The sequence below is a fragment of the Siphateles boraxobius genome, unplaced genomic scaffold (genome assembly GCF_051911475.1).
Source record: "Siphateles boraxobius isolate OS27281-9 unplaced genomic scaffold, OSU_SipBor_1 65, whole genome shotgun sequence".
In the NCBI taxonomy this organism is placed as follows: domain Eukaryota; kingdom Metazoa; phylum Chordata; class Actinopteri; order Cypriniformes; family Leuciscidae; genus Siphateles; species Siphateles boraxobius.
This window is the reverse complement of record NW_027509192.1, coordinates 3,227,173-3,238,935: the sequence shown is the minus strand read 5'-3', so window position 1 is coordinate 3,238,935 and position 11,763 is coordinate 3,227,173. Positions and strand designations below refer to the sequence as shown.

General features: G+C 36.9%; 1 protein-coding gene across 1 annotated transcript; it reads left to right on the top strand.

Moving 5' to 3' along the window:
* Nucleotides 1–502: 502 nt before the first annotated feature.
* Nucleotides 503–10,965, top strand: dhtkd1 (dehydrogenase E1 and transketolase domain containing 1). The gene is made up of 17 exons (XM_077210229.1): nucleotides 503–794; nucleotides 986–1,138; nucleotides 1,657–1,868; nucleotides 2,019–2,213; nucleotides 3,839–4,108; nucleotides 4,227–4,398; nucleotides 5,059–5,257; nucleotides 5,352–5,664; nucleotides 5,882–5,966; nucleotides 6,731–6,870; nucleotides 7,145–7,295; nucleotides 7,800–7,906; nucleotides 7,995–8,159; nucleotides 8,249–8,331; nucleotides 8,774–8,943; nucleotides 9,801–9,886; nucleotides 10,027–10,965. Exons 1-17 carry the CDS (start codon nucleotides 635–637, stop codon nucleotides 10,126–10,128), a joined length of 2,763 nt encoding a protein of 920 aa, XP_077066344.1. The 5' UTR covers nucleotides 503–634; the 3' UTR covers nucleotides 10,129–10,965.
* Nucleotides 10,966–11,763: the final 798 nt, after the last annotated feature.

Sequence of the window (11,763 nt, the reverse complement as noted above, 5' to 3'; positions counted from 1 at the left end):
CATGACTCACCTCATAGAACAGTTATTTAGAACATATAGGCTTATATGTGAATTTACACTAGACAATCCTAAAAATATATAATTTATTTTTAAATATTATACAGTTAGCGGTTTCAGTGAGTGCGTTTCGGCCTAAATTAGGCTACATCAATATAGGCCTATATGCTACCGCCTAATATAACAATAAAAAACAGCTAATTCTAACAATTAATCAAATCTATAAAAATCTGGTTTACATTACATTTAAAATAAATAAGGTTATGACAGGTTTATAAGTCAGTAGACATGCCCGGACGATAAGGCACGCGAAAATCAGTGTAATGTACACAAAAATCCTGTTGCAGATCGTGATTTGCATTAGCTGTGAGCTTTACCCAATAAAATAAATAACCATTTAGGCCGGTTTTGTTGACTCGAGAACCGCTCTGACAGATGCAATACGTTTCCTGAACGAGTCGTACAGACTAGACTGATTCATTGCGAAGAGTCGACTCTCAAAAATGATTCATTCACGAATTGGACACCGCTATCGGTTATTATGGCCGCGCTCTAGGATGCGTGGCTCATTGGAGAAACTTTGTACCGTCCGTTAACGGAGTATATTTTATTTATTCATAGCATTTCAGCGGGTATTATGCTTATACACCTCCATCGACTTTTGCACCGTTCTTTCGGTGCCAGGCGGCCGTTTTTAGCGTGTTTATACCACACTCAGCGGGGAGTGTACGGTTTCAGACCGAGAGAGACTCCGGAGAGAGACGATGGGTTTCCGCGGATCTCAGCGCTCAACCAAGGTTGATGTGTTTACATATTATTGTTAACTGCATTTGATGTCTGTAATATGGTTATGCTTTCATTTTTGTCAGCAGCTTACTTCTTCTTAACGTTGCATACGTAACGTTAAACCTACAGAAAGATTAGAGATGTACAATACTTTAGTGTATGGAGCATGTTGATTTATTCGCTGGCTGTCTTATGTAAACAGATCACGGACTGGCGAGATTGGTGGAGGCCTATCGAGCACATGGGCACAAAGTAGCTAAAATTAACCCCTTACTTCCCCAAACTCCTGTGCTGGACAGCGTGCCGGAGATCAGCCAGCTGAATGGAGCTGTTCATGGGGTCCTCAATACTACTGGTTAGTTTCTGGTTGTTTCCTGGCTGGTATATGGTTTTGAAATTGATCTTAATCTACTTACGTCTTATTAAAGGAATGTTCCTTGTTCAATCTCTGTTAAAGTGATAGTTCACCCAGAAATTCATTAGTTACTCACCCTCATTTCGTTCCAAACCCGTAAGACTTTCATTCAACTACGGGGAAAAAAAATGAAGATCTTTTTGTTGAAATCTGAAAGATTTCTGTCCCTCCATAGACAGCTATGCAACTACCTCTTTGACGCTTCGAAAAGTTCATAAAGAGATACTGAAACTAATCCATACAAATTGAGCGGTTTAGTCCAAATTTTAATTTGTGGGTGAACTAACCCTTTAAGTTCTGTGAAAGGTTTTTATACATCATATATGGCCTATGTTCAAAAGGAATACTTTGCACATTTCCTTTAATAAAAAAAAGGGATTACAGTATGTTTTACATTGTTTAATTACATTTTATTGTCATTTTTTGTTGTATTTTGTTATTTCTTATAAAAATTCCAGGATTGCGGCATTTTGGGAAAGCCGAGGCGACGGCTGAAGAGGTCATGGCCTACCTGGAGAGAACGTACTGTGGGGGAATCTCAGTGGAAACCGCTCAGCTCCAGAGCTTACAGGAGAGAGAATGGTTCGCTGACCGATTTGAAGAGCTCAAGAAAGAGGTGTTTTCACCAGAAGAGAAGAGACAGCTGGCTAAACTAATGCTTGAATCACAGGTAAGACAACCATTTACATTTAGGCACTTTTATTGTGCTTTGTATGCCCCATGTCATCTGTTACATCTTGATAGCCTATCAATCATTGCATAGCCTACTTGATTTCAGTGGCATCAGCAATTCTAAATCTCCTCTGTTCTCTTTTTAAAGGAATTTGACCACTTTTTAGCCACGAAGTTTGCCACTGTGAAACGATATGGAGGTGAGGGAGCAGAGAGCATGATGGGCTTTTTCTATGAGCTATTCCGCTCTGCGGCGTACAGCGGAGTGACAGACGTGGTCATGGGAATGCCTCACCGTGGACGTCTCAACCTGCTCACCGGACTACTGCAGTTCCCACCGGAGGTTAATTCATAATTTTTATAGGTAGCAAACTAAACAGACTGGCTTAATGTTTAGTTTAAAACATGTCTAGACAGGATTCTGTAACATGTACTGATTGTACAGTGGGCTCCACACAATGAGATCATGTTGAAAATTTGGGATTCTTGATTGAATTTAAACCTGGAAATGAACAATTTAAGGATATTGAAAAATTTCATACAAAAAAAGTTGTGATGTAAATGAGTAAATAATAATATTTGTTTTGTATAGCTCCTTTAAAGGTTTCTTTTCAAAGTATTTTACTTGAAACATAAAAAAAGACATTAAAAGAATAATAAAGAAAAAGGAATAAAATGTACAACTATGTATGCCATCCAAGGCCAATCCCAAGAGTCTGCTATAGATATGCTTGACCAGAGTCAAATACCGCCTTGCTTTAGTAGGAAATACTGCTTAGCAAACATTTAGCTATAATGGTGTGGACTTGCACCAATATTTAATATAAAGAACAATTTTTAATTGGAACAATTTTTTCCAGTGAAGATCCAGCACATTGTAGGCAGTGGGTAAAGGCTGCATAGAATTGTAAATACCTCCATATTTGTAGTCAACATTTCAAACTGGATGACAACGAACACAATGTTTTAGGCCAAACAGAAAGGAAAAAAAAGAAAGAAAGAAACTGCTATTCTGTCAGTTCTTCCAAAACTAAATGCCAAGTGAGAAAGTTGTTGCAATAGTGATCCATAATGCTGTTTAAAGAGTAGACAAAATACTATATGAATTTCAGTGAAAAACCAACCCTTACAACAACTGTTCTGTTAATAACCCCTTTGTCAATCCAACTGTCCGTGGCCCGGGAGACAGAAATGCAGAAGTATAATCTGTAGTTTTCACGAAAGCCCTGGAGCTGAAAAAGACCGCTGGATGACAATTTTTGCATCAACTGGCAAAGTTATACTTTAAGTTACAAATCACTCAATTTGGCACATATCAAATACTAAGATAGCTCATGTAAAAAAAATTGAATCAAATTTGAAAATGCAAAATTGAAATATTTTCGTTAGTTATCTCAGACTTGTACATGTCTGTGTTTTGGTTATTTGAATATTTGTTGTAAGTGATGAGTCTTAAAGGGATTGTTCATGCAAAAATGACATTTCTGTCTTCATTTACTCACCCTCATGTTGTTCCAAAACTTCTGTTTAACATAAAATACATTTGGAAGAATTTACTTCCATTGTATGGACAAAAAATACTTATCTGAATACTAAAATATCTGCTTTTATGTTGCACAGTAGAAAGTAAGTCATACAGGTCTGGAACAACATGAGGGTGAAACATTTGTGACAGAATTAAAAAAGATTGTGTGCTCAGCTTCACCTTGGAATTGATTCCTTGTTTTTCTTCTTTGTGAATACAGTATATATAATGCCATCTTGGTTTAATTTGTCCCCCATTATTTCCTCTAAACATCTGTTCCTCTGAGTCACAATCTCCACCTCTTCATTCTACATGAATAAACTTGTTCACAGAGAAATGACCGTTTATTTTGTCCCGGCAAGTTTTGGGGGAATATAATAATTGTTTCATTGCCTGCAGCCAAGCTTTGAGTAACCAAATACGACGTTCTTTCTTGCTCTCAGCTCATGTTCCGTAAGATGAGGGGTCTTAGCGAGTTTCCGGAGAATTCTCCGTCTATTGGAGATGTCCTGTCCCATTTAACCTCCTCAGTGGAGCTTGACTTTGGGGCGGGACAACCTCTCCATGTCACTATGCTGCCCAACCCCTCTCACCTGGAGGCCATCAACCCTGTGGCGCAAGGAAAGACTCGTGGCCGTCAGCAAGTCAAACAGGACGGCGATTACTCCACTGACCCTCATTCTCGGCCAGGAGACAAAGTCATCTGCCTGCAGGTCCTGAGAAAATATGTCTTTTTTGTTTAGTTAAGATCACTATCCTAAACATAAAGCATAGTAATACATGGTAGTTGTGTATGTTATAATCTAATAGCTCTTTATCTGTTCTAAACAGGTTCATGGAGATGCTTCGTTTTCAGGCCAAGGCATAGTAACGGAGACCTTCACCCTGTCAAATCTCCCCCATTTTAGAGTGGGTGGAAGCATCCATCTCATCGTGAACAATCAAGTGGGCTACACCACTCCCTCAGAGAGGGGGCGATCAACTCTGTACTGCAGTGATGTTGGTATGTAGTTGTAAATGTAAATTTGTTTTGGTCTGTATTTATAAGGATTTCTATATTTTCCTAACTGAAATGTATGACCAGTGCTGGGTAGATTACTTACAAAGTGTAGTCCATTACTGATTCCAAATTACATGAAAACAAATTGACTACTTTTTGATTACTTTTAGATGACTTTTGACCTAACTCGTTTATTACATTGATTTGAATAGGATAATATTATACTATATTGATGCAAAAATTCAAGGAGAAAGAAAATATATTCCATTCTTTATCAACATTACATTAAATACATTACATCAGGGTTTCCCCTGGGGTTCATGAAGGAATTAGTGTACGGCCGTTACCGGAAGCCAGTGATTCTAGTTTATAAAGTTATAAATATGGATTTTTTTTTTACAAAAAAACGCATCGCTCCGCTTCAGAAGGCCTTTTTTAACCCCCTGGAGTCGTATGGATTACTTTTCCGCGCTTCAGAGTTCCGCCTTTTGCGTTCCGTCAATTTTACATTATAGAAAAGAAAAAAAAAGATTTTTGCCATTTGTGAATCGATTCAGAATTGTCCACGTCCGCATTTGCGATGCACATAAGAATCAAATCCCCCCCCCCCACCCCTATTCATTATCTAACAATACTTTTGCAATTCCACTTGGTGCCGTTAAGGTAAAATGGTGGAATGTGCTATAATCCACGTGAACGGCGATGATGCCGAGGAGGTCCTCAGAGCGACCCGGCTGGCCGTGGAGTACCAGCGACGCTTCAGAAAAGACGTTATTGTGGACCTTCTGTGTTATCGTCAGTGGGGGCACAATGAGCTGGACGAGCCCTTTTTCACGAACCCCGCAATGTATAAAATTATTCGGTGGGTACCTCTGCCAGGTAGTTTTTATTTGAATGGCTTATTGCTAAAATGTTAGGTTCTACTGGTTTAATTTTCCCTTTCACTGCCATTTTAGGTCGAGAAAAAGTATCCCAGATTCATATGCCGACCAGCTAGTCTCAGAGGGCCTGATGACAGAGGAAGAGCGCGGTCAGATCAAAACCACCTGCTATGCTATGCTCAACGACCGGCTGAACAACATGACCGTCTACAGCCCCCCGCCCACTAACCTCCAGGGGCGCTGGGGAGACCTGGTGGAGCCCCAGAACAGAGTCTCGGTGTGGGACACTGGTGTAGCACTGCCTCTTCTGCAGTTCGTAGGCGCCAAATCAGTGGACATACCTGAGGAGATTCAAGTGCACAGTCACCTGAGAAAGACACATGTGCAGGTAAAGCTTGATCTTTGAACTCTTGAAAGTTGAAAAAAGTTTAACTTTATGCATACATTTTACCAACAGTAGGAACGTCTACTTCAATGATCTATACAGCCATTTGATGAGCTCCAGTGATAAAACTGCAGTCTGTGTGAACGGCTCTTTAGAGTCAGTAAAGAACTGGTGTACTTTGATTTGAACATGTCTGAGTGAACGTCTTGATCTGTCGCAGGCTCGACTGCAGAAACTGGAAGAGGGCATAAAATTGGACTGGTCCACCGCAGAAGCCTTAGCGTTTGGCACAATGCTCTGCCAGGGTAATGTGTTCATCTCTTCTTCTTTGTGCTGTAAACAGCGTTATAAAAATAATTTGTGCTTTTGTTTGTATCTTTATAGGGATTTTCTCCTAATTGATGTTGCTTTTAAGTTGTTCACTAGTAGATCATTTTGGACAATATTCACTGAAAAGCAATACATTTTATACATTTTGAATATAGATTCTCCATATAACAGTATTTATATATTATATGATCATATAAAAGCTAATACATTTTTACACGGTAGAAATTAGTTTTTATGCACTATCATAATTTTTTTATGTTTTTGAAAGAACTCTCTTCTGCTCGCTTTATTTGATTAAAAAAATGCAGTAAAAATTATTAAAAATAAAAATGATTACAATTTAAGATACCTGTTGTCTATTTTTCATATATTTTAAAATGTAATTTATTCCTGTGATCAAAGCTGAATTTTCAGCATCATTACTCCAGTCTTCAGTGTCACATGATCCTTAATAAATCATTCTAATATGCTAATTTGAAGAAACATTTCCGTTTATAATCAATATTGAAAACAGTCATGCTGCTTAATATTTTTGTGGAAACCGTGACACATTTTTTTTCATGATTCTTTTCAGCATTTTTTAAAAATCTTTACTGCCACTTTTGATCAATTTGTGAGAGAAAAAAAAAATATATATATATTTATTTATTTATTTTTACCCCAAAGCTGTGTATATTAGCATCAAAATGTTTAAAAACTCATTTGTGTGTATATATATATATATATATATTTAATGCAGGATTCCATATCCGTATCAGTGGTCAAGATGTGGGCCGTGGAACGTTCAGTCAGCGTCATGCTATGGTTGTGTGTCAGGAGACCAATGACATGTATATCCCCCTCAATCACATCAGCTCCGAACAGAAAGCCCACATAGAGGTAAGCCAGTTACACAACAAGTAAATGTAATGCATTTATTTCTAAATTACGAAGCCTACTGCATATGGTTTATGCATTTCTGCAATCATTTATCGCTTTTAATATTATTTCTTTTTATCATTATACTTAATGACGTGTACAGGATTAGTTTTGTACTTATAACTCAATATGCCAACTGCTCATCATTCCTGAGTTGGGTGGTTTGCCTTTTCAATAAGCAAGAACATTTGAAAGCATAATTATGTTTGACGTGTGTGTGTGTGTTCTCTCGCAGGTGTGCAATAGTGCTCTTTCTGAAGAAGCTGTTCTGGGTTTTGAGTATGGAATGAGTATTGCTCAACCTAGACTGCTGCCCATCTGGGAGGCTCAGTTTGGAGATTTCTTCAACGGCGCCCAGATCATATTTGACACTTTCCTCTCCGGAGGTAAAAAGAAAAGCATGTCAATCAAGGCGTTTCAGGGAGTTCACAAACAGTTCTTGCTGATACTGTATATAGAATAACTCCCTTTAGAGTGACTTTGTGCCTTATAACTTTGCAGACATTTGTCATGCTCAAACAGGAACATTACACACTAAAGCAAGTTGGACATGTTAAAAAAGCATAATTATCCTTTCAAGAGGTCTTAAATTTGAGGATAGGAAACCAACAATCACAATATGGCTAAATATGATTATTAATCACTTAAAATGTGAGGTTTAATAAAACCTTTTTTGCAATCTATTGTTTGAACTGTAAAGTTGTTTAAATTCATTTTATGGTTTGGATGTTACTACAGGCATTGCTTTAGCCCGTCCATATGGATTTCATTTTATTTGTGCAGGTCTTTAATGTTTTAAAGCCTTAAATTTGATAATAAAACTTTGCAGACACCCTGAATATGTATCTTTAGAGCCTAAATCCTGGTTTGTGGCATTCAATTTTTTTAAGGTGAGGCTAAATGGCTCCTGCAGAGTGGATTGGTCATCTTACTGCCACACGGGTACGATGGAGCCGGACCGGAGCATTCATCATGCCGAATCGAGCGTTTCTTACAGGTAAAGTGCAAGCATGCTCAATTACAGGAGTAGTATGGACTAAATGTTCCTGCATAATTTAAATAACTGCTCTTTCTTCCTCCTGCAGCTCTGTGACAGTAAAGAGGAAGGTGTGGACGGGGACACGGTGAACATGGGAGTGGTGAATCCAACCCTACCAGCTCAGTACTTCCACCTTTTGAGGAGACAAATGATTAGAAACTTCCGGAAACCATTGATCGTGGCCTCTCCTAAAACTCTGCTGCGCTTTTCGGTGCGTTAGAGATATGAATGTTGTTTATATGAATTGCTTTCTGTTTTATTGTTGTTTATTAAAGAACATTCACCTCTATTTGGCACTAGGGGGCAGTGTCAAGCTTGGCTGATATGGGACCAGGAACTTCTTTTAAAACTGTCATTGGTGATGCTTCTGTAAACCCTGCAAGGTATCTTCATTCAGTCGCTTTTTTAAACATGTTGTGCAAAGTTAATTACACATACTACCGTTCAAAAGTTTTGGGTCAGTTAGATTTTTAAATGTTTATAAACGAAGTCTCTTATGCTCCCCAAAACTGTATTTATTTGATTAAAACTACAGTAAAAACTGTAATATTGTGAAATATTACAATTTAAAATAACTGTAATATGGTTTAAAATGTAATTTATTCCTGTGTCTTACATTTTTTTTCAGGATTCTTTGGTAATTAGAAAGTTTTAAAAAAAGAATACATTTATTTGAAACAAATATTTTGTAATGTAAAAGCCTCTGCACTTTTGATCAATTTAATGCATCCTTGCTGACTAAAAATATTTTTTTCTACTAACCTCAAACTTTTGGACTCGACATGCATATTTATAAAAAGTGCATCTTCTGCTCCTTTCCTGCAGTGTGCAGCGTGTTCTGTTTTGCTCAGGTAAACATTACTACGCCCTGCTGAAACACAGAGAGACGTTACCAGAGGCGGAAAAAAACACAGCGCTGATCCGGGTCGAGGAACTGTGTCCTTTCCCCACGGAAGCCCTACAACTGGAACTAAATAAATACACAAACGCCAAAGGTGAGGTTGCTCATATGTATCTTTTATTCATAGGAATCACATTGTGTTAATTAGTTGTTGTTTTTCTTTGGTATTGGGGCAATCGCTCCGTGACTGGCCTTCATAAGAAATCATAGATGTTACCATAACAAAATGTTGATGTTCCTAAGAAGCCTCATTTTCACTACACAAAGCTCCATGAAAAAATAAATACAAGATTATACTTGCTTTTTGTTATTGAATGACATATACAAATATATATATATATATTTAAAAAAATTGAATCTGATTTAATTGGTAAGATATTTATTTTATTTATTTTTGGAAAAGTCTCTTTTGCTCACCAAGGCTTACATCATTTGATCAAAAATACTGTAAAAATATAGTAATATCGTGTATTAAATATATTTTTACCATTTAAAACAATGGTTTTCTGTTTTAATATATTTTAAAACGTAAAATATTCATGTGATGCAAAGCTGAATTTTCAGTCTTCAGTGTCACATGATCCTTCAGAAATCATGCTAATATGCTGATTTGCTCCTCAAGAAACATTTCTTATTATCATTATCATTATCATGTTGAAAACAGTTGTGCTGCTTTATATTTTTTGTGGAAACTGATACATTGTTTTCTTTTGAAAGTTCAAAAGAACAGCATTTATTTGAAATAATCTTTTGTAACATCATAAATGTCTTTACTTTCACTCATGATCAATTTAATGCATCCTTGCTAAATAAAAGTATTAATTTTAAGCCCCAAACTTTTGAGCAGTAGTGTGTACTTCATGCATAAAACATCAAACTCTATTGGAACCCAATGCATTTATACACAAAACATGGCAAGCTTCTTTCATATTATTTCCTCTTCCATTACAGAGTTTATCTGGAGTCAAGAGGAGCCGCAGAACATGGGCTGCTGGTCATTTGTATCACCGAGATTTGAAAAACAGTTAGCCTGCAAGGTCAGATTCACCACTTTACACTAATAGATGGCCTCTTAGTTAATCCCTTGATCGCCTCTTAGGCTGCATGTAGCTTAAGTTCAGCAGATTTACACCGATTTATTGCAAGATGATTAATGTTGATCCCATTGTTCCCTCAGTTGAGGTTAGTGGGCAGACCTGCATTACCCACTCCCGCTGTCGGCATTGGTACTCTCCACCATCAGCAGCAAGAAGCCATCCTGACCACGTCTTTCTCCTGAAACCACAGAACTATAAACATGCTGACCATCTGTTATTACAGCAAACAAGCTGTGACTGGTGCACTGACAACAAATGCCAAGCTCTGTTTGTAGCCTGAGCGCTAAACAGGCATATTGCAGGTTTGACTCATTTACCCCATTACTTGGGTATAACGGAACATCTGTTGACTCCATTTCCTATCGGCATCCAAATCGGTTTCTACAACTTTTGAAGGAATCATTGATATTTAAGTGATATTTCCTCTCCATTGACACAGGAAGTTTGTAATTGTATCGAGGAAATGGTAGAAAATTGACAAAGCATACATTAGTGTTGTGTATAGTTTTTAAAGCACTTTTAAATTAAATGTAATATACTTACCGGAGTCAGAAGACTGTGGAGGTAAATAATAGTTGTAGCATTGAAATGTACTAAATTGTAATGTGAACTGGTAGCGGCTCATGATCAAAACATTGGCTCATTCAATGTTGTGTGCATGTGAATCAAGAGCTGCTTGGAAAATTGATTATTACCAGATGAATGTAGAATCTGTGCGAAATAACAGAATCTATTGATGTATGTTTACATGAAATTATTAATTTCTCTCAAAAATCTCACAGAGCTGGAGACAATGAGATCAAACTTTCTTTGCTAAGTTGCTGATTGGTATCTAGCTTACATTGCTATCAATGTTTTTGTTTAACATACCCATCCAAACTGTCAGTTTATAATGTTAAATTATATGCGTTGTTTTCAATTATGATGATGTTGTGTGGATGAAACTGAATTTGTACTTAAATGCTTATTCTGGAGATAAAAAAATAAATAAAAGAAAAAAATTAATTATTGACCATTAACATGTCTTCATATATTTTAATAAGGAAAAGATATTAATAATTAAACCTGTTTGTCTGTCTTTAGGATTCACATTCACCTCTAATCAAACAGTTCAAATGAATTACATTGAATGTATTCTGAAAAATGTTCACGTTTCCTTTAGTCCTTCATGAAGAAATTGTAACATGGAAAAGTTTATTTCAAAAAGCAAAGGTATTACTGTGACACACATATACAGGTATATACACTCACCTAAAGGATTATTAGGAACACCATACTAATACTGTGTTTGACCCCCTTTCGCCTTCAGAACTGCCTTAATTCTATGTGTTATTGATTCAACAAGGTGCTGAAAGCATTCTTTAGAAATGTTGGCCCATATTGATAGGATAGCATCTTGCAGTTGATGGAGATTTGTGGGATGCAAATCCAGGGCACGAAGCTCCCGTTCCACCACATCACAAAGATGCCCTATTGGGTTGAGATCTGGTGACTGTGGGGGCCATTTTATCTGAACTGAGTCTGTCAGATAAGAGAGTCATACAAAATGTGCAGAGCAGCGGTCCCGAGGACTGGAGTTGAGAACCACTGGATTAGATAATTAAATTAATGAGAAATTGAACAGGTGTTCCTAATAATCCTTTAGGTGAGTGTGTGTGTTTATATAATATATATATATATTATTTCATATTTTTCTTTTATATACTATATGTATACATACATGAAATATGAATATACAAATATTAGTTAAAGGAAGACACTACAAGCAAACCAAACAATTTGAACCTGGCTTTAACCAAAGTTCAGGTTTCTTTTCT

What these genes read in the sequence shown, in the direction of transcription:
- dhtkd1 (XM_077210229.1), top strand. Translation starts at nt 635, where the DNA reads ATGCTTATACACCTCCATCGACTTTTGCACCGTTCTTTCGGTGCCAGG. An exon ending in GATCTCAGCGCTCAACCAAG is followed by an intron (nt 795 to 985) that starts GTTGATGTGTTT and finishes TTATGTAAACAG; the next exon opens with ATCACGGACTGGCGAGATTG. An exon ending in TGAGAAAGACACATGTGCAG is followed by an intron (nt 5,665 to 5,881) that starts GTAAAGCTTGAT and finishes GATCTGTCGCAG; the next exon opens with GCTCGACTGCAGAAACTGGA.